General features: G+C 34.7%; 1 protein-coding gene across 2 annotated transcripts in view; it reads left to right on the top strand.

Annotated features, from left to right (window-relative positions):
- LOC145686240 (uncharacterized) overlaps positions 1–22,280 on the top strand; it is a 142,306-nt gene that overhangs the window by 80,994 nt on the left and 39,032 nt on the right. For both annotated transcript variants that reach the window (XM_081759331.1, XM_081759332.1), the window contains exon 2: positions 19,067–19,228. In XM_081759331.1, coding sequence (XP_081615457.1) covers positions 19,067–19,228 — 162 coding nt within the window. The remainder of the gene's footprint in view (positions 1–19,066; positions 19,229–22,280) is intronic.

Below are 22,280 nucleotides of genomic sequence, written 5' to 3'. Positions count from 1 at the left end.
ATATTGTTCATATGACAACTGCAGTGAATAATGCTTTAACTACATGTAATAATAAGATTGCCGATATGAAGGACATTCGCCCTTCCTTAATTTTATCAATCTGTTCATATTATATTTATTGTATTTTCAACCTGAAATTAACGTTTAACAGGGTTGTTCCATTTATTTACCCTATTTCTTCTAAATAGCAACTACAGCTTTGACTAAATCCAAATTTAACTCTGATAGTCAATAAGTTATGAACCAAATACCCGCAAGATAAAATTTTGGTCGTGCATTCCAAGCAAGACAAAATCAACTGAGTGTCAAGTTTATATGGTAGTTAAAATCGGACGGTTTTTGTTTATCATGTGCTATATATATAGCACATGATAAACAAAAACTGACCTTGCGATTTATTTCTTTCCTTTCTTCTCTGGAGCTGCGGTGAGTCAGTGGTAGAGCGTTCACCTCTGGTTCGATCTCAGCTCGCGCCAAGTGAGCTTTGTGGTGGACAAGGACAGTGTGCATGGGTTTTCTTGCGGTTCACCCGTTCCCTCCCCTTTATTCATTCTTCCATACATTTCTCATCATCACCGTCTCGTTTAGCCTAGCTGATATAAGCATAGGACGTAAAACTGAAAGATTTCATTTAATATCTTTTCTTCTTCTTCTTCTTTCTTGGAAATACCAAATGAAGGAAAAAATAGTCTATTTCCATCGGGAGTTTTCAATACTAGGTTGTATGATACATGCTCTTAAAGTTTAACGCGGGTTCCAAGCCACTTTGAATCGAACCTGTTTCTTGCTACATATGAAAGAATGTTGAACAGGAAGAGAGAATATAAAACCCATGGATAGAATTTGTTCATTAAAAACTCAAAAAGTAACTTGGAACTCCTCGCGCTTCCATCTCATTTCGGTGCTGAGCGATAACAACCACGCAGGTTCCATGGTGTGAGGAGCCACTCGAAGTTCATGAAAGTCGATTCGCATAGGGACTATTTTTTATTTCTGCAGGGGCGCCTAGAGCTTACTTTGCCGTCATCCATGAAATTCAATACAATACAATCCATGTCGTTTAGCCACTATGCCTCACTCTCCCTCAATAATAATAATAATAATAATAATAATAATAATAATAATAATAATAATAATAATAATAATAATAATAATAATAATAATAATAATAATAGAGATGCAAGGGCTCGGAAAAAAACCGGCTTTTTTGGAAAAAAACTCGGTTTTTTTCTGCTTTGCTTTTTTGCTTCGCAAATTTTGGGCTTTTTTCAAAATACTGCTTCAAATTGATAAAACAGACTTTGTATCGCTTCTCTATAACACAAAAAATCATTTAATTAGTGGTTGATGCTGATAATAATATAAAACATCGAAAATAAACTATGAATTTCGAAAAAATATTTCAAACAATTTTTCTTCAACATATTTACATTATGAATTCCACAGGATTAACCAATGTATTTTTTTTAATATATAATAAGAATTTTTTAACCTCCTATATACAAAAGTAAGCAGAATTGGCAAGAACCGTGGTTGTTTTTGAAAATGCCAAAAACCCGTTTTTTGGGGGATGTTTAAACCAGGCTTTTTTGGTTTAAACCAGGCTTTTTTTACTTAGATTTTTTTGCTTTATGTATTTATATTACATATTCACAGAAATAGCCTAAGTTTGTTTCGCCTTGATGTTATTATGCAACAGCGGGGTTATGCCGGAAGAACTCCCATAAGCTTAAAGAAGTGCGGTCAGTAAATTTCTTAAGTTGAGAATCTCCCGCCCTAGCCATTGGGAAAATCCCGTCATTACTTGAAATGTAAGACAATAACGGGAAAATCCTGTTATTCCTTTGCATGTAAAATTTAAAGGTCAACGTACCATAATCAGTACGCTAAAACTGAGGTATTAAATTACAAATTTAGTACCGGTACGTAGATATCATTGAAAGTCCAATCCAAGCTAATGTTGGAAGCTACGTAGGCAATCGATAAATTTTGCCAATTTCTATCAATATATTTAAGCAATCTTGGCTTCTTTATAAAACAACACGCATTTAGGCATGTAGAAATATACAATTTGGTTTGTTTCGTATGTTTAGGCTTAACATCCTTAGGAAATACCGAGGTTATCAAGGAGAAGACTTTCGCTTAAACTGACATCCGAACCGCTACTTGGGTTACGCATGAAAGAAGGATTGTGGTTCGACCGAGAATTGAACATGGGACACCTTGATTAAAAGGTGAAAGGGAAATAAAACTATTGCAGGTGGTTTGATATCTGGAAACGTTACCATGAAGTTCACACGATTCGCATTTTTCATTCTTTTTATTTTTGTGGTTTAAACCAGTTATTAAAAAAAAAAAAGTTGGTGTAAATCAGCCAACCCTAAAAGTAAACACTTCTTTTTAAAGAATACACAAATAACTAGCAAAATAGTATGTAGTATTTTTACTTCAAAATATTCCATACCCTCTTTTTGAAACAAAATAAAATTAAAATAAAACATAAGAGAAATACTTAGATTTATATGATACACTTAAAGACTGCACATCTAGAGCTTTTAGTTCTGTATATTCTTGAAATTCTACAGTTAAGTTTTATAGAACCACCATCACAGTTTACCCAATCCTCAAGTTTTCTGAATTTTTAACAAGAGGGATTCAACATATCATTACGGAACTCCCCCCCCCCCAAAAAAAAAAGACTACGGAATATATTTAAGTTAAGCTAAACACAACTGCACAACAAACATGACTGAGTGATTAGCTTTTGCGCTTCTATCGGGAAGTCCGGGATTCAACCAGCATTCGACCATTCTGTCAAAGCTTTTCTTCATTCCATCTGTGAATGTAGAAATAGTGCGTGTACTGTGAGTTGGGCGACTTCCTTTTTTATTGTTTTTAAATCGTTATTATTACTAATTACCAGCAGTGACGATTTTGCGAAGGTTAGGGGGGCGGTCTTTCGGACTGAAGCCCGTTCCCCAAAGTTACGAAATGTCTGCAAGAAACGAAATATCTATTATTTATGCCTTTACTCATAAACTTTAAGCTCCCGTCAAATAAAAATTACGAATGTTTAAAAAAAAACTAAACATTAGTAAGAAACCCTTCCCAAAATACTTTTCTAAATCCGCCACTGATTCTCAGTATAAAATGATTTTTAAAGTTGTATCCGGAAGATTATTGCTAAACATATAAACGAAACGAAATATTAGTTATGCCTGTACTCATAAACTTCAAGCACTTCCAAAATAAAATTAGGACTTTTTAGGAAACGAAACAATCAGAAAAAACCCTCCTAAAGTACTTTTCTAAATCCGCTACTGATTATTTGTATAAATTGGTATTGAAGGTTGTGTCCGGAAAATTATTGCTAAATCACTTCACAGCTATAGTATAACAGAAATGTGGAAGTACGGTTTGACATATATTGAAAAACGTACGCTTTGACGAATAAATAGAAAAACGGGCAAGTTTAACTTTTGCGCTAGAAGCTAGAGTACTAAAAGCTCTTAGAAATGAAACACGGATGACAAACTAGAGAAGAAAAAAGATGTCGATAACTCAAAAGTTAAAATAAAGTTAAATAGCCTCTAAAATTACCCTCAAATACTACATTCTTCATGTTAGGTTTAATTCGTAAAACATGTGCTTCATCCATCTTGATGGTGAATTTCAGAGCGAAATATCACATTCAGGTCATGGAATTCTTATCTAACTATAGAATATACTATAAGAAAGCTATTTAGATAGAAAAATCATGAAGTTGAAAAAAGCCAAAATTTCCAAAATTCTCGTTTTTTTTTTCAAAAAAGCCGGCTTTTTATGTGAAAAAAACCATCGATTCAAAAAAGCCGGCTTTTTTGCATCTCTAAATAATAATAATAATCTACAGGAAGCTTGGAATTAGTTTCAGGATGTTAAATGGTCTTTCTTGCTGCTACTGCACTAACTGAACATATAGTAACTTGTATTATGGATAGTTCTAGCATTCATTAACATCCGATTTCCAAAAATTAACTATGTGTAAAGTTAACTAATTAAAAGAAGAAAGGAAATAAACATAACATGATAACTGTGAAAGAAAATAAACATATGATAACTCGTCTTCTGCTTTTCTTGGTATGTTCAGTCTGTTTCCTTTTACACAGTAATAAGAAAACTTAATAATAGATGTCACTGCTTCATAATGCGAAGGTTGTGCTATCTAGTGATGTGTCTTTGAACTAAAACGAAGATATGGAAAGACCAAATTTTTAAATCCAGACGAAGACACTAATAGAAATAAAGATAAAGCATGGACAGTGATGAATTCAGAACATTTTCCTCGGGGAGGAGGGTATGAATACATAGGGGGTAAAGAAAAGTACAAACCTTAATGTCCTACAGCAGCTCCCGCTATAATTCTTACTTGCATGTAATATACCATTACAGTTGAAAGTAATGGCAATTTTTTTTTTTTTACGCACCCTGTACCTAGCAATTTTTTTTAATTCAATTTCGGTTTAGTTACACAATTTACTTACTCTCTTTACTTCGAATTAAATATAATAAACCCAAAGGTTTTGTTAGTAACCATATTCCCACTGTATAATATATTTATTTATATTTTGATTGAGTGTAAATCCCATTTACGGATATATAACTTGAATAGTTACAAGGTTTACCATTCTGACGTCATACCGGAACATAGTTCCGTTATTGGATATAAATTTCCTTAATTTCAGACCAATGTAGATTTTGGCCAGGTACCTAATCTTTCCCTCACCCCCTCTCACTAGTCCATAGTCACTTTCAGATCCGGTTATATCTGGATTTGCCAAATTTCCATTCGCTTTGTAATTTCCGCGGCTAAAGTTTTCTTTCTGATTGGAGGAATTCTCTTACCTCTGGCTTTTTCGGCGCAATGTTATCAGAACAATCGAAGAAACCCTACAAGGAGCAGCTTGTGAATCTTGTGCTACATATTTTTCGGGAAGAATTCCAATTTCCAAGGACAACTAAGGTAACATATAATGTAATCCAATAGTTAAAGATTTACAACAGAATAGGAGCCCGAAAAATCCGCAAATTTTGGTAAAGAAGCTGCAATTCAGTGAAATAAATTCCAGTTCTGTTTGCTCGGAAGCCATGTTTGCTGCCTATCGAGAATAGACAACAGTGAAAGAGTGACTTTACTTTTTTTTTTATTTCAAACTCAAGTAGGGATTAGGGAAATTACGACCTGTTTGGTGCATGTTGTTCGTGTATTAATTAAATGTGACTTTCTATTATTTATTCAGTAATCGCATGTACGTAGGTTTGATGGTTGTAAAGTGAATAATAATAATGGCAGCTTAAGTTAGCTTAAAAGGGCTCCTATCCCCTTTTCCAAATTGAACCAGTTCTAGCGGGGGAATGGGTTAGTTATTGTTCGTTTTAGGGCCTTTTCCCCTTTCAGGGGAAGGGTCCCTCCATAAACCTCGTTAAGGTGCCCCCCGGGCATCAATTTTTGGCAATCATTATGTAAACAATTGGTCAGGTCAATTAGACCTAGTGTTACCTTTCTCATTTTTGACCCCCTTTAAATTAAATAGAGCCGACTGTATATATATCGACGAGGGAGTAATGTATTTTAAATCTAATGTGTTAGGTTATTTTCGTCAACGTGCATGTAACTAAATGGTGCATGTTTGGTTTAGTTAGTTGTTTTATGTATAGTATTAGCAGTGGTGTATGTAGTTAGTAGTTTTGTGTGAGTGTGTGAATTTTCGATTTGGACAGTGTATAAATATGTGTTAATTTAGTACCATTTTCCTAACAGAAATAAACCAGAGTAAATATTAAATTTCCGATTAATGAGTACAAGTATATATTTCAGTACACGGTAAATTATGCCTCCACTACAGCGCCATAGCGTCAGTTTTCGGTAGTCAATTGTTTGTTGACATTACGACATCGCATAACTTAGTGATCTAGATTGTTTGATTTTGGCCATTTATTCTCAAATTACTTCCCGTGGACATGGTTTTCGGTTCGGATGAGTATACCTTCCTATAAGATAGCATGAGATCTTACTGTACTGAAAATTTCAGTTTGCTAGGTCCAATAGTAAATGAATAATCCGCTGAAATAAAGAACACCTATTTTCTTAATAGAAGTAAAACCCATATGCTGTTACTGTTTGTTTAAAAATGTAGTATTAAATTCTTTTTTCCCGTGGCTGTCGAAAATTCCATTGTTGCTTCAGTTTTATCAACAAATCAGAAATAGATTAATCATTGACAATTTAACTTTCCGTAAATACATGTATGATTTTTTTTTTAAACCTGCAAAGTAAATACAATTTGGGTGCTTCGAAATAAAGAGTACGTGGTTCGATGAATGTGATCGTGTGGTGGTTTGAGCGTGATAGATTGTGATAGTTATATATATATATATTTATTACTGCGTAATGTAAATATGTGTATGGCCTGCGTGAAAATGTACGAAATAGGGTGTTTATAAAATATTATTTCGTGCGGAAATTAGTAGATAATGAATGAATGTAATGAAATGTTAATAATATGATATATAATATGAACGAGATGACGACCCCTATATTTAAATGGATAGGCCTAGTAAATTTTATATAGTGAAAATAGGAATATGTTTACGAAGAAAAGAAAATATCTCTCGCGTTTAGACTTCTACACCGGTGCATTCATCCAACCGAATTTGCTACTTGGATAGTAAATTATAGTTGGGAATTGTGTGTTACTTTGCATTTATGTACCTCATAATAACAGCCCCAGATCTTAAGCCTTTCAATAGATAGAGTAGTATCATATGGGAATTACTTCTAAAGGTTGACAGAAATGATAATTAAGAAAACCAACTGCTATTTCCTGTGATCATCGAAAAGTACAGGTTTCGGTCAGTTGTACCTTTAACATTCATAGCCTCTCCGAGATTTTTTTTTTGTTGCTTACCTTATTTATTTATTGTGCAGTGTTCATATAACTCAGTTCGGACTATCCGATTAAATTAACTGCTACTAAATTTAGCGTACCCGGACGTCGACCCCTAGTCCCCTTAAGTATTTTCATGTCTTTTCTTAGTTTAATTAGATGAGGGAAATTAACGACGTCCCAGACGGTGGCATGTCTGCGCTGGGTAGCCATCGGTGATGTTTCGGTAATAGAAATCACCGATCCAAAATTCAGTTTATTTATTTAATTTTTTTTAATTCTGGCAAATCACTAATTAGGGATACCTTAGCTATTACTCTAATTTCCTTACTATTCTGGAATCTTCTAGTTTCCAAGAGGTCGGATGATTTTTTTTTCTTTTCTTGAAATTCTAAATTAACGCCTACTCCAACCTTCCGGACGATATCCGGGAACCTGCTGGTTTGGGCCGGATACGGGGATCGGATTTCAATCTTACAACCAAACTCTTGTGGGATTGGGATCTGATGGACACAGAACTTGCATCCTTGGCAGCAGGGCGTTCCTTGAGTCTACGTATTTGAGTAGACCACCCTTTTGGCATGTTAAGAATATTTTGGCTATGGATTTGTTGAGATAGAAATTCGACTTTTGTCTTTGTAGCGTTAGTTATTTCTCACTTAAGTCTTTGGCGCCACTATTCTTCGTCTTCCTTCTTCTCTATCTCTCTCTGTCTTCATCACTTCGAGATTTTTTTTTTAATTTTTCAACCTTGCCCCCCCCCGGTTTCTGAAACTCATAAAAATGTACAATATTCCATATCACTTATTTCGATCGTATGTACTAACTGAGACATCGAGGGATGCAATTCGTGGAGGTATTGCAGCACATCTCGGGACCATTTTCGCGATATTCAATCCACCACGGGAGAAATTGACGGGAAGGTACACTATGCTTTTAGATTCCTAGAGACCTTTGTTATTCATTGATCATACAACTTATATCAAATGGATTACTGATTTCTGGTTTTTATTTCTATTGATTGGTCATATAGTGTGTATGTATTAATAGTTTGGGCCCACTAGTTTCGAATAACATTGATTTTTTTTTGTTGTATATACATCTATATATATGTACTTACATAGTTTTAAAAGTTACGTGCCTGCTCTATTTGTTGCATTTTCCACTTCTTATGTCAACTTATTAAATAACACCAACATTTTTTTTTTCATATACGCGGATCTTTAGTAAATTGAAAATGATTATTGATTATCGGGTTTATACATATAAAATATAATGTTGCAACCTTATGAAGGAAAAAGGTGAATTTTGATAGTCAGGGTTTTGTTTTGTCTTTGAGCCAAATAAATATAAATATTTATAAAATATGAATACTTGTCGAATATGAACGGTTATGTAGAATTTAAACGTCGACGAAATATTAAGATAGATATTAAAGTGAAATTTATTGTATTGATTAATATGAATATATATATATATATATATATATATATATATATATATATATATATATATATATATATGCGAGTATGTATGTAATGGGCTCGATATTTACCCTGGTCTTGTTAGGTTGCCATAGATTTTGACACCCGGTATTAACCAACTATTTGTGATATATAGTATTACCGCGTAAATTGTCATAAATTACTTTTTGTTGAGTTGTTATTAATTTCTGTAACTATTAAAGTGGAATATAATGTTAAATACTGCATGTGAATAAAACAAGTAGCGGGTCGTAAGATAAATAAGAATAACCCTAATCCTTACCCAAATTTACTTTGCGAGTGAAATTAGCAACCTACGAAACAGTGCGCCCCTCCAACGACTTTTTCCATCAGTAAAACATGGAACAAATCCTTCCCCTACGATCGGACACCAAACTGTTCAGTATCTAGAATTTTTGACTACAAGATCTATACTAGGGAAAAATTTAGTGATCTTAAATTCAACGAACTGAAATCTGTTTAATAAGTTAATGCGAATACCGGAATATGGAAATATGTTCCCAATATCTGTGACTGGATTTGATAAGTTTTCCTTAATATTGACAAACTTTGAAATTTTAGATAAAGTGCGTCGAGTGACGAAATGAGAAATATAGATATACATATATGTGATATGAAGCAATTAGTTGTCTATAGTTAAGACAAAAACAATTGAATACTCTCACGGACACAAACCACAGTGCATAAAGAGAGTTGAAAAGAAAGAAAAAAAAAAAGGAGCTATTATCGACGTGAGAACAAAGACTCATAAAACAGTCGATACGTCTCCTATTGAGACAAAGACTCAATAAAATATTACTAAAGTTTTTTTTTAATGATTAACCAATTATTTTTTTTCTTTTCCTGCAATGATATGTATTCATTGCACTGAGTTTTAAATATATATTGACCCTTGAATTTTTTTTCTTGTCTCGTCTTTGGTTTAATTCTTTTTCATGTAATCCAACTTTTAAAATATATATAAAAAGAGAAATGTGTTATTTGATCTTGTTGAAAGTAGCGAATTTCTGTGCATGTTTATGAAACATTCTTTTCATGTATTAAATTTTTTTTTTCTCTGTTATGTCAAACTACATCTCCTTCTATTGAAATGTAATAAATGTCTATAGCATTGTAGTTAGGTTAGTTTAATTCAACCAAATACAACCCGAAGTATACATTGTCCTGTATGAATGTGTGTGTGAGTGAAATGTAGGTTTAGTATTAAGTGTACCAATTATCTTGTCATACATATGTGACTTATTATAATTATTGGTAGTTATCAATTGAACTCATTGAATGTTAATACTAACTTAAGTTGGCTCTATGAAGGAGGTAAAAAGGACTGAAGTAGCCTGAACGAATGATCATCATGAGAGAACTGTGAAAGTCAAAATCTTCGACACATATGTGATACTCTGATTTTTTTTTTCTTTCTGTGGTCGTTTCTAACATGCCATCAACTTCGTCGTTCATTTTTCAAATATTGAATATTAGTCTAGAACTTCTGGAAATATTAAAAAAAAAAAAAAAAGGTAAAATTAAACTTTCTCATCTATCTCCGAGCTAGATTGGGATAATTTGGTAGTTGGGGTCAAATGGATCTAGGTCGGGGATGTATGAGTTAACATGTGTCTACCGTTGATCACGTTAATACCAGATATTCAACTAATAGCTATTGGAAATGATCACAATTAGATAATTATTCGCTTTCCTTTACCATATTCCTTAAAATATCTAGTAACAGTTTTCCCTTTATCACCTTCTTACTTTACATCTTTCCTCTTCTATCTTCTTTCTTTTCTTCATCTTCTTCTTCTATTTTTTTTAATAAAACTGGAAGGGGGGTCGTGACTGGGAATTCTATATGTAATAAACACGGTCATGTATTTATTTATTTTACTTTATTTTCTTTAGAAGTCCGAAAAAAAAGTTTTCTCGTTTCGATCGAACCTAGTATGTTCGAAATTAAGAAATGGAAATTATATTCCAATGTAATTAGGCATAAGCTGATAGCTTCATGAACATCCCCACCAGGGGTGAAGGGTTCCCACTCACGACTTATTTCTGTGCATCACCTTTGTTGCAGATTTTTTTTTTCTCAATCAGTTGTAGATTGACGCGCAGCGACAGGATTCGTTGTTATGGCAACAGTGGTTGCTGTGGCAACGGCCCCATAAGCCAGTTTTAGAATGGCGACACGTGACAAGACTGTTGCCATGGTAACGCATGTTTACTGTGGTAACGGATCTGAAAATGCTTATTGAATAATACCAGTTATCATGCCAATCAGTTTGAATTGGTGAACCGCGACAAGAATGGTTGTCATGGCAACGCTTGTTCCCATGGCAACGGATCTCCGTTTAAATGGCGACCGATAGATTTGAAATTTTTTAAGAATGTTAAAGAGTGAGGTTGAAGGCATGTTGAATTGATTACAACATTGAAATTAATACGAGAAATTTTATAGTGAAACAAGTAGAGTCGTTGGCTACTTTGTCATTTTTGTTTCCTTTTCTAAGGGGGAAAAAGAGAAGGAGTGTCAAAATTTTTCCAAAATAGAACTAAACGCTAGAAGGGTGTCAAGGAAGGAAAGAGAATGGGAGTCCTTTAATTTATGAATAATACTAGTCTGGATAGCGAATAAGTATTTTATAGTATATGTGTATTTCTGATATATATATCTTGTCTTTTGTAAAGTGTAAAGTGTCTCAAAACTATGGCAACAAAAAAGGTTGTTGTGTCACAGGACGAGTGTGATGTCACGTGCACTCAATGCATATTAAACGAAAAAGAGAAAAGATCTCGCGCCCCGCGGAGACTTATAAGATGTACCGGTTGTGGACTAAAATGGATCCACTTTGCTTGTTCCAATTTGGACGATACTGCTGAAAATGCAGAAAAAGTTCAAACCGGCGAAATAGAAAAATATTGTGAGGACTGTGAAAAGGACCGAGGCCAAATATCTCCAGCGGAGATATCTGACCTCGACGATGAGGAAAAGAGTGGAAATCAAAGTGATTCTCGGGATCAGACGGCAAACCCGAAGGAAGGAATGTCGTCTGGAGGGTCTGACGCGTCTGTATTAATTCGCCAGATGATGGAAATGATGCATGAAAAATTTTCTAACATGGAAGTTAAAATAGAACAGAACGGTGCAGAAATGAGGCGTGAGAATGCAGAAATGAGGCGTGAGAATGCAGAAATGAGGCGTGAGAATGCAGAAATGAGACGTGAAATAAATGAGAAGTTTGATACCTCGAAACGAGAGACCGACGCTCGATTCGAGGTATTAAACAATAAAATTGACCAGATCTGTTTGGACTTTGCTTCTTCGATGAGCAAATTGAAAGAGCAAACATCTACTGAACTGGAGCAGGTTAGATACCGGGCCCAACAGTCCACCGAGCAGCTCAGAGACGAAACAAATGAGAAATTCAACGAAATAGATATAAGGTTTGAGAGTACAAACAAAAGATTTGGTGACATCGAACAAAAAGTTGAACAGCAGCAGGCTGAAATAAGTAGATTGAATGTTGTAGTATCCGACCTATCAATAGAATCTAAACTAGAGTCGGTTGACCAAAGAATTAGTCGAATTCAAACCGAAGTAGACAGTATTAAGGGGAATATTACTAAATTGCAAATCGCCAAGTCTGATATCTCCTATCCTTTTCCTGATGGCGATTCTCCAGGGAAAATTTTCCCAGAAACAAGTAACGTCCTCCCGGGTAAGAGTCAAGTGTTGCCTGATGCACGGGACACAGCAATGTATTGCCCCCCGCATCAGCCAACCTCGAAATCATGGTTGAGTAATTTTGATGTACCGATGCAGTCGAGTGTTGTGACTACAACAGTCACTAGCGTAAATGCTCACTCTACCTTTGGAATGGTACAATCGTACAGCGTGCTGCCAGGAGGGGAAAGGAGATGTGCCGGACCGTCGGTTACTACCGTGGTGGGTCCTAAGTTTGAACCTTACATGGTCAACACAAATTACAAAACCTCTCTTGGTCATATGGGAGCGTTCAGTTCAGTGACCACTCCGTCGGTGGCAAATCCGGTGACAACCCCAACTGCTCAGGATAACGCGTTGATTCCACTGGATTATTTTCCTGCCCCGTATAGTATGAGCTCTAAAGTTTCCCTCCGGGATATTGAACGTTTTCCCACTTTCGATGGGAACATTACTAACGGGTTACCTCGAGTTTTCCTGCGGAGACTGCAGCAATATTTAGACATGTATAAACTTACTGATGGGGAACGCCTGCAGATAGTTGAAAAATGTTTGATCGCCGCTTCGGGCGCATGGTTTGCTTCGGTTAAATACCAAATCCGAACGTTTAGTGATTTTTTGATTCTTTTTAAAGAAGAATATTGTAATGAGCACATCGAACGGCTCCAAAAGAGAAACTTACAATCACTCCGGTATGATCGCTCCAAGTATGGGTCCCTCTTGGACTATGCTTGGAAAATTATCGAACTATATTATCAGATAGCTGAACATCCCTCTCAGGCTGAACTCGTAGATATTATAGTTAACGCTCTTCCACCTGATGAGTCCCGGGCCATAGCGTCCCACTTGTGCCAAACGGTGCGAGAAGTCACCTCACGTTTAGCTGCCTTGTGCGGCAAGGAAGTTGGTGGTCCACCAAAACGATACTTCGCCCGACAGGCAAAAATTCTAAAACCGATGAAGACGAAGGTAACGGCAAGTTGCCAGACAGATTTCCTGAGTTATACCCAAGCTGGATCTCGTTATCCTAGTGGGTATGGCTCAGAAAACAACAATAATGGCCGGCGACTATTTAGGAATCGGCCCATGTTCAACAATCGCCGGAGTTATCGTCCCTATGACCGTACCAACATGGAATCGAACCCGGGTAGGGGCGATAACACCAGGAGGAATTTTAACAGGGCGTACGGAAGAAGGGAGAACGGTAATAGTCAGAATAATAGTAACAATAATGTAAATCGACCCCAGAATTCAGTCCCTTCGCAAGTGCGTGGTAACGGTGAGCCTAGAACAATATTAAATGGAAGTGATCGTCGGGAAACTGCATCCTAATGTCATCAGATATACTAGTCGACGGCTGAAGCCTTACGAATTGTCTCTGTCGATTTCTCAGTTAGAACTTCTGTCCGTTCTATTGCTATATGAACACTACTGAAAAAAAAAAAAAAAAAAAAAAGTATCGGAACTCACAATTTTCGAAACTTAAAGATTTTCAATTGTACAGAAGATAAACGTAATGAATTACTCGCGCAATACCCCAAGTAGATATAATATACTGTCCTAGAGTGACTGGTAACGTTTGAATGGGATGAATGAGTGTGTTAACTTAACAAGCATCATTAGTTGGTATTCCCAATTAGCAAAATTTTGTTATTCTAACAAAATTTTGTTAATGGGCCGGGGAAAAGGGCATACTTCTTGAGTCTACGTATTTGAGTAGACCACCCCTTTTGGCATGTTAAGAATATTTTGGCTATGGATTTTGTTGAGAGCGAAATTCGACTTTTATCTTTGTAGCGTTAGTTATTTCCCACTTAAGTCTTTGGCGCCCCTATTCTTCGTCTTCCTTCTTCTCTATCTCTCTCTCTGTCTTCATTACTTAGAGATTTTTTTTTTTTCAAATTTTTCAACCTCCCCCCCCCCCCGATTTCTGAAACTCATGAAAATGTACAATATTCCATATCACTTATTTCGATCGTATGTACTAACTGAGACATCGAGGGATGCAATTCGTGGAGGTATTGCAGCACATCTCGGGACCATTTTCGCGATATTCAATCCACCACTGGAGAAATTGATGGGAAGGTACACTATGCTTTCGGATTCCTAGAAACATTCGTTATTCATTGATCATACAACTTATATCAATTGATTACTGATTTCTGGTTTTTATTTCTATTGATTGGTCATATAGTGTGTATGTATTAATAGTTTGGGCCCACTAGTTTTGAATAACATTGATTTTTTTTATATATACATATATATATGTACTTACATAGTTTTAAGAGTTACGTGCCTGCTCTATTTGTTGCATTTTCCACCTCTTATATCAACTCATTAAATAACACCAGCTATTTTTTTTGTGTATATACGCGGATCTTTAGTAAATTGAAAATGATTATTGATTATCGGGTTTATTCATATGAAATACAATGTTGCAACCTTATGAAGGAAAAAAGGTGAATTTTGATAGTCAGGGTTTTTGTTTTGTCTTTGAGCCAAATAAATATAAATATTTATAAAATATGAATACTTGTCGAATATGAACGGTTATGTAGAAGTTAAACGTCGACGAAATATTAAGATAGATATTAAAGTGAAATTTATTGTATTAATTAATATGAATATATATATATATATATATATGCGAGTATGTATGTAATGGGCTCGATATTTACCCTGGTCTTGTTAGGTTGCCATAGATTTTGACACCCGGTATTAACCAACTATTTGTGATATATAGTATTCCCGCGTAAATTGTCATAAATTACTTTTGTTGAGTTGTTATTAATTTTTGTAACTATTAAAGTGGAATATAATGTTAACTACTGCATGTGAATAAAACAAGTAGCGGGTCGTAAGATAAATAAGAATAACCCTAATCCTTACCCAAATTTACTTTGCGAGTGAAATTAGCAATCTACGAAACAGTGCGCCCCTCCAACGACTTTTTCCATCAGTAAAACATGGAACAAATCCCTCCCCTACGATCGGACACCAAACTATTCAGTATCTAGAATTTTTGACTACAAGATCTATACTAGGAAAAAATTAGTGATCTTAAATTCAACAAACTGAAATCTGTTTAATAAGTTAATGTGAATCCCGGAATATGGAAATATGTTCCCAATATCTGTGACTGGATTTGATAAGTTTTCCTTAATATTGACAAACTTTGAAATTTTAGATAAAGTGCGTCGAGTGACGAAATGAGAAATATAGATATACATATATGTGATATGAAGCAATTAGTTGTCTATAGTTAAAATAAAAACAATTGAATACTCTCATGGACACCAACCACAGTGCGTAAAGAGAGTTGAAAACAAAACAAAACAAAAAAAAAAAAAAAAAGGGGAGCTATTATCGACGTGAGAACAAAGACTCATAAAACTGTCGATACGTCTCCTATTGAGACAAAGACTCAATAAAATATTACTAAAGTTTTTTTTTTTAATGATTAACCAATTATTTTTTTTTCTTTTCCTGCAATGATATGTATTCATTGCACTGAGTTTTAAATATATATTGACCCTTGAATTTTTTTTCTTGTCTCGTCTTTGGTTTAATTCTCTTTCATGTAATCCAACTTTTAATATATATATATAAAAAGAGAAATGTGTTATTTGATCTTGTTGAAAGTAGCGAATTTCTGTGCATGTTTATGAAACATTCTTTTCATGTATTAAATTTTTTTTCTCTGTTATGTCAAATTACATCTCCTTCTATTGAAATGTAATAAATGTCTATAGCATTGTAGTTAGGTTAGTTTAATTCAACCAAATACAACCCGAAGTATACATTGTCCTGTATGAATGTGTGTGTGAGTGAAATGTAGGTTTAGTATTAAGTGCACCAATTATCTTGTCATACATATGTGACTTATTATAATTATTGGTAGTTATCAATTGAACTCATTGAATGTTAATACTAACTTAAGTTGGCTCTATGAAGGAAGAAAAAAGGACTGAAGTAGCCTGAACTAATGATCATCATGAGAGAACTGTGAAAGTCAAAATCTTCGACACATATGTGATACTCTGATTTTTTTTTTTCCTGTGGTCGTTTCTAACATGCCATCAACTTCATCGTTCATTTTTCAAATATTGAATATTAGTCTAAACCTTCTGGAAATATTGAATAAACGGTAAAATTAAACTTTCTCATCTATCTCCGAGCTAGATTGGGATAATTCGGTAGTTGGGGTCAAATGGATCTAGATCGGGGATGTATGGGTTAACATGTGTCTATCTTTGATCACCCTAATACCAGACATTCACCCAATAGCTATTGGAAATGATCACAATTAGATAATTATTCACTTTCCTTTACCATATTCCTCAAAATATTTAGTAACAGCTTCCCCTTTATCACCTTCTTACTTTACATCTTTCCTCTTCTATCTTCTTTTTCTTTTCTTCATCTTCTTCTCCTTCTAATTTATTTTTAATAAAACTGAAAGGGGGGTCGTGACTGGGAATTCTATATGTAATAAACACGGTCATGTATTTATTTATTTGATTTTATTTTCTTTAGAAGTCCGATAAAAGGTTTTCTCTTTTCGATCGAACCTAGTATGTTCGAAATTAAGAAATTAAGAAATGGAAATTATATTCCAATATAATTAGGCATAAGCTGATAGCTTCATGAACATCCCCACCAGGGGTGAAGGGTTCCCACTCACGACTTATTCTGTGCATCACTTTTGTTGCAGATTTTTTTTTTTTTTCAATCAGTTTTAGATTGACGAGCGGTGACAGGATTCGTTGTTATGGCAACAGTGGTTGCTGTGGCAACAGCCCCTTTTACCAGTTTTAGCTTCATAATGCGAAGGTTGTGCTATCTAGTGATGTGTCTTTGAACTAAAACGAAGATATGGAAAGACCAAATTTTTAAATCCAGACGAAGACACTAATAGAAATAAAGATAAAGCATGGACAGTGATGAATTCAGAACATTTTCCTCGGGGAGGAGGGTATGAATACATAGGGGGTAAAGAAAAGTACAAACCTTAATGTCCTACAGCAGCTCCCGCTATAATTCTTACTTGCAGAAGGGGCATAAATATTTATCGACTCTGGAAAGGCCAACAAAAATTGTGAAGAACTATTAAAATATTTTACAAAGTTAAAATAGAGAGCAAATTTTTAAATTTTAGAAAGTTGGGTAGTCGATATTCGTATATATTTCAACTTACAATTCAAAGGCACACACACATACAAATACTGGTAACCTACATTGAGCACAAACGCGGAGTTGAGTTGACTTTGAGTTTAACGTCCCGTTCAACAGCGAGGCTATATGAGACGTGGACCTACTGATTAACATGGAATCCGAACCACATGAGCTCCCGTCGGGAGTCGAGCATATACGAGGACATGACGTAAGGAAATTTTGGTAATATATAAAGAACTTGTACATTATTCTGATCATTCGTACAGCTTATAATTGTCTAGTATACAAGTAGACAAATCTGCACAATAGTTACAAACTTGCATTATAAATATAATAATATATTAATAATACATAATGCATTATTCTTAAATTTAAAAATTAAAACAATAGAAACATTTAAATCAGTTGTAAAATCTTTCAATGTTCCATGTTAACTAGCAACGAAATATAATCTATTTCGAAAATATATTGGTATCACTAGTTATATTATGGTTGCCACAGTCATCGAGTAAAAAATGTTCTTGACGCTTCGTGTCTACATCTGTTGACAGTGTGAGAATTACAAGGAGGATGAGAAGGAAATCCCCTTTAGTAATACTGGATGTTACTAAACCAAAGGAGATTTCCCCCTTATTCCCCTTGTAATAAGCGGCAAAAATCTGTCTCGAACATTGGGGGAGAACGGCTAAGACCGTCCCCATATTTTTTTATAGCGATGTTCAAAATATTTATGAAGTTGAAAAACAATACTGTGGAGGATCAGGGAAGCAGAATTGTCTTCATCATTGCGAGGCGGGCAAATTTGAGGCTTATTGTTGGGGAATATCAATTTCATCTCACTTTCCTTTGTGGCAATCGGACACAAATAATCAAATTTCTACCCAAAAAACACATTTGAAATCGGATTATTTGGGGGGCAGTCCCTCAGTTTCAAGATTGGAGGAGACATGTGCTCCTCATCCCCCCGTGACATTTGCGCCAGTGCTTGTAATACACACACACACAATGTCAACAAACGTAGAGACGAACCGTCAAGAACAATTTTATATAACGACTGTGGTAACCATAATATAACTCGAAATAGTTTACGAATAGTATATTTACTAAATAGATTGCATTTCTTTGCTAGTTAACATAGAACATTGAAAGATTTTACAACTGATTTGATATTTCTATTGTTTAAATTCATTATAAACATACCGTGAATTAACATCTTACAAGTTACTACTTTATTGGTTAAAGCAAAAAACAAAGAAAATGACTCCAGCAGGAATTGAAGTCGTGACCCTTGGCACGTGAATCATAGATGCTACTGATTCTGCTACACCAACAATTAATAAATTTGCGCAACGCATGACACATGCGGCGAGTCGAAAACTTTAAGATGCTTTTTCTCTACTATATTAGGCCATTGCGCTCTCCTAGTTTGTAATACGAATACTTTAAATGTGCACTATCACCTTGCAAAAAGTGGCCCCGAAGTTCATTTAGCAAAGTCTGCTTTCTCCTTGTTAGACTTGAGCCCAAACTGAAGAAACTACTTTGAGGAAATGAATTCAGTATCAATTAAGGTATTACTGAGGAGACAAAGTTAGTAATTACCAACGAAGAAACCCTGTTAATAATGTTCTGATTAAACACTTACAGATGTGTTTAGTGGTATATAGAAAACCAATATGTAGACGTTTGAAGATTTCTGAGACCATATATTTTTAAATATAATTGCCCGATATTTTTCTTTACAGGTCCAATGTGCCCAAGATTGAGTTTCGATAATGGGCGAGTGAGGATACGGTCGAAGGGGAGAATAGCAAAATTTAGTTGTTTTCGCCAGTTTCAAATTGTAGGAGACAAATATTTAACTTGCGTGAAGGGCAAATGGGAAGGAGTGTTCCCAATTTGTGTCTGTAAGTAAATAGTTGCATATTTCATTAACATTATGTATAGTTTTGAAATTAGTCAACATTAACAGTTTAATGATAGATACATTTACTATTTTTTACTATATTTTCTGTTACCATGCTATGTGCTACTTCTAGTATCATCATCTTCCCATTTTAAATTTTCTAGCTACTTCATTACTTTGTGAAATGTAGAATCTTTTTAGGTTCTTTGAGTTCCTGTTTTCCATTCTACTAAAGGTTGATGAGGAACATAAGCTAATTTTTACTTGATACTAGTTGTTTCACATGTTAATATGGTAGTCTTTTTTTTTTATGTTATCCAGAAATTCTGGTTTTGTTTTTCTCGCCTGTTTCCTCCTTCAGCTTTTATTTTTCAGAAGCATATTAATCTGTTATTAGTGGAGATTTAAATGCACAATCAAAATGATTTTCGTTTTCTCTATCTTTTCAAAAATGCTTCTTTTGTGGACTTTGTTTGCTGCTTTACATAATTGTTACTTATCCTTTATAAGACTGGTACGCTCAACACGTTTTCCCACACCTGATATTCCACCATTTTTTTTTTTTTTTTTACAAAGGTTATGGGATACAGTCATGGCCGAATGGACGCCTAGATTAACAGGACTGGAAAATAGGACGTCATGGAGCCTATGTGTGGTATATTTAAGCTTCCTCAGACTTCCTGCTATACGAATTTAACAGAATAAATTGAATTGAAGACGTGAAGTAAATTAAGATCTAAGTGCCATTTGAACAATTTTGAGATAATGATGTTTTTGCTAGAGAATTTGTACCGTGCGCATACACCTCATGCATTCTATTGGCAATGATCTGGACTATTACGCACAGGTTTGGCGCTTAGATCCGAATATACTTAAACTGGCTTGGACCATATACCATCATTCCGGTTACAACTGGAAGTTTCAGAAAATGGCACTTAGATCGAAATTTACTTCAGGTCTTCAATTATTATAATAGAAATTTTCCATTTCTCTTTTCCGCATTACAGATTACTCGTATAATATGATTTCCTCTTGTTGAGTGATCCAGATGTATACTGTATATGGCGTCTTCAGTGTACCAGGGAGTCAAGTCCATTTTTGTTGTTGTTGTCATTTTGGACATATTTCGTCCTAAAATTTCATCGCATTCGAATTCCTTTCAGATTTTAAAAGGTTCATGACCATATATTGGAAAAATAAGTTTTATAACGTAAAAAAGTTTCTTTTTTATCTATTCAGGCTTCTACGTATCCTTTTCTCACAACTTTGGTAATTGGCTTTATTCTCTCGTGCTTTGAACGCCACAAATATATTTTGAACAATGAGAACATGTAGTCCTGCTAGTTACTCGGTGTTGTTTATACCGTAGTTTACTCCCTACTGTACACTGTTCTTTCTGCAGTATTATTGTTGTTGGACATTTGTTCGTTTCTCTGCAATTTCTCAACTTTTACAGTTTCATATCTCCCTTATTGGACAACACTGATAACCCACTTTTTGCTTATTTTCTTTCACGTTTTATACCAATTGTTTTAATGCCATAAAATTGTATACGTTCTATTTGTATAAGCATAAGTGTTGGGATGGCAACACTGTTTGTGCGACACTACTGCCGTGTTCTTGGTCACGTGTCCATCTACCGTAGGCATCGGGTTACCTACATACATTTTTCATTTTCTGGCTTTTTCTTTCGTTTCTGGGGTATAACTCGGCACATCCTTACTTGGTCACTGCTTGGTATATGTATTATACATAGCGAGTAAAAAAGAAGCATTTTCGCACTGAGTGACTATCACCAATATGATTAGCGATCCTCAATTACTCAGTGTACCAATTTTCATAAGTATCTAGCTGTCACGGTTCGCATACGTCCCTTGTCAGTAGAAACAGCAAAAGATGAGTTGGTGAGATTAAAATGATACATTAAAATCACAGTTCGTAGTTAGGGATGCGCACAAGACAAGATTTGAGGCTGTCTCGTCTCGAAAATGTGCTGTAAAAGTGATGTCTCGAAGTGAAAAATGTATTCTTCTCTATTGGAAGAGCTGTGTCTCCACTCGAATTTTGTCAGGAAAATTGTCTCGACTCGTCTCATACGCATCCCTATTCGTAGTACACTAAGATGATTTATAAAGTCCATCTCTTTTATAATGAAGTTCCTTTTCATGAAACCATAAACCTATAAATTTTTACATTCCTGCACAAGGATTTTTTTACTTTCTTTTGGAAGGTTTATTATATCACACGACAACACATTAGATCACTGCAGAGAGTAAATTCATATATGATAGATGATTTTTTCCCCACATAATAGGCAAAATCTTTCTATACACATTGCAGACAAATGTCTACCATATATTCTTTTATCGTTTTCTTTCATACCCAGATTATAGTTAGGCTATACCCAGATTATAATTAATATTCTCTTGGGATAAAAGTTAGATTCGCTTCTTGATAGGTATTCACTCAACTATCAAGTATTCATTAGGTGAGCGTGACTTTCCAATTATAATATTTCTCTTCTTATCTGCAATGAGAAATAGCTCCTCCCTGTTGTTCTTCATTGTCTTTTCAATAATATACAATACATTTCATTGTGCCACATTCTACTTCAGTCACGCGAGAGGTATCTATATTGTGACGCGGAATTGTAGTATCCTTATGTGCCGTTAGCATTTTTACGATTGCTTAAAATTCAACTTCAAAGTTGGAAATTATCATGCTCATAAATTTGTAATTAATTAAGACTGGTAAAGCTAACTTTTTAAATGTTTCGGTGGAGCAAAATAGAAGAAGATGTTATATTTTAAGCTAAAATGACAACTAGTATGACGCTGCATAAGCGAGTATTGCTGAAATGCAAATAAGATTTGTCTCATGAGACATACCCGCAGAAACAATAGAGCAACGAGAATTTTAAAGATTTAGAATAATTGCCTATCTTAAATTTGAATAGCAAAAACAAGAAGGTAGAGAGCTGCGGATTGCGTTATTGTGTATATTGTTTATTAATATTTTTGGTTGGTTATTTAAGGTGGTACTTACGTGTAACG

This window comes from Thermobia domestica, chromosome 5 (genome assembly GCF_964235325.1).
Source record: "Thermobia domestica chromosome 5, izTheDome1.hap1.1, whole genome shotgun sequence".
Taxonomy (NCBI): domain Eukaryota; kingdom Metazoa; phylum Arthropoda; class Insecta; order Zygentoma; family Lepismatidae; genus Thermobia; species Thermobia domestica.
This window is presented reverse-complemented; position numbering and strand designations above follow the sequence as displayed.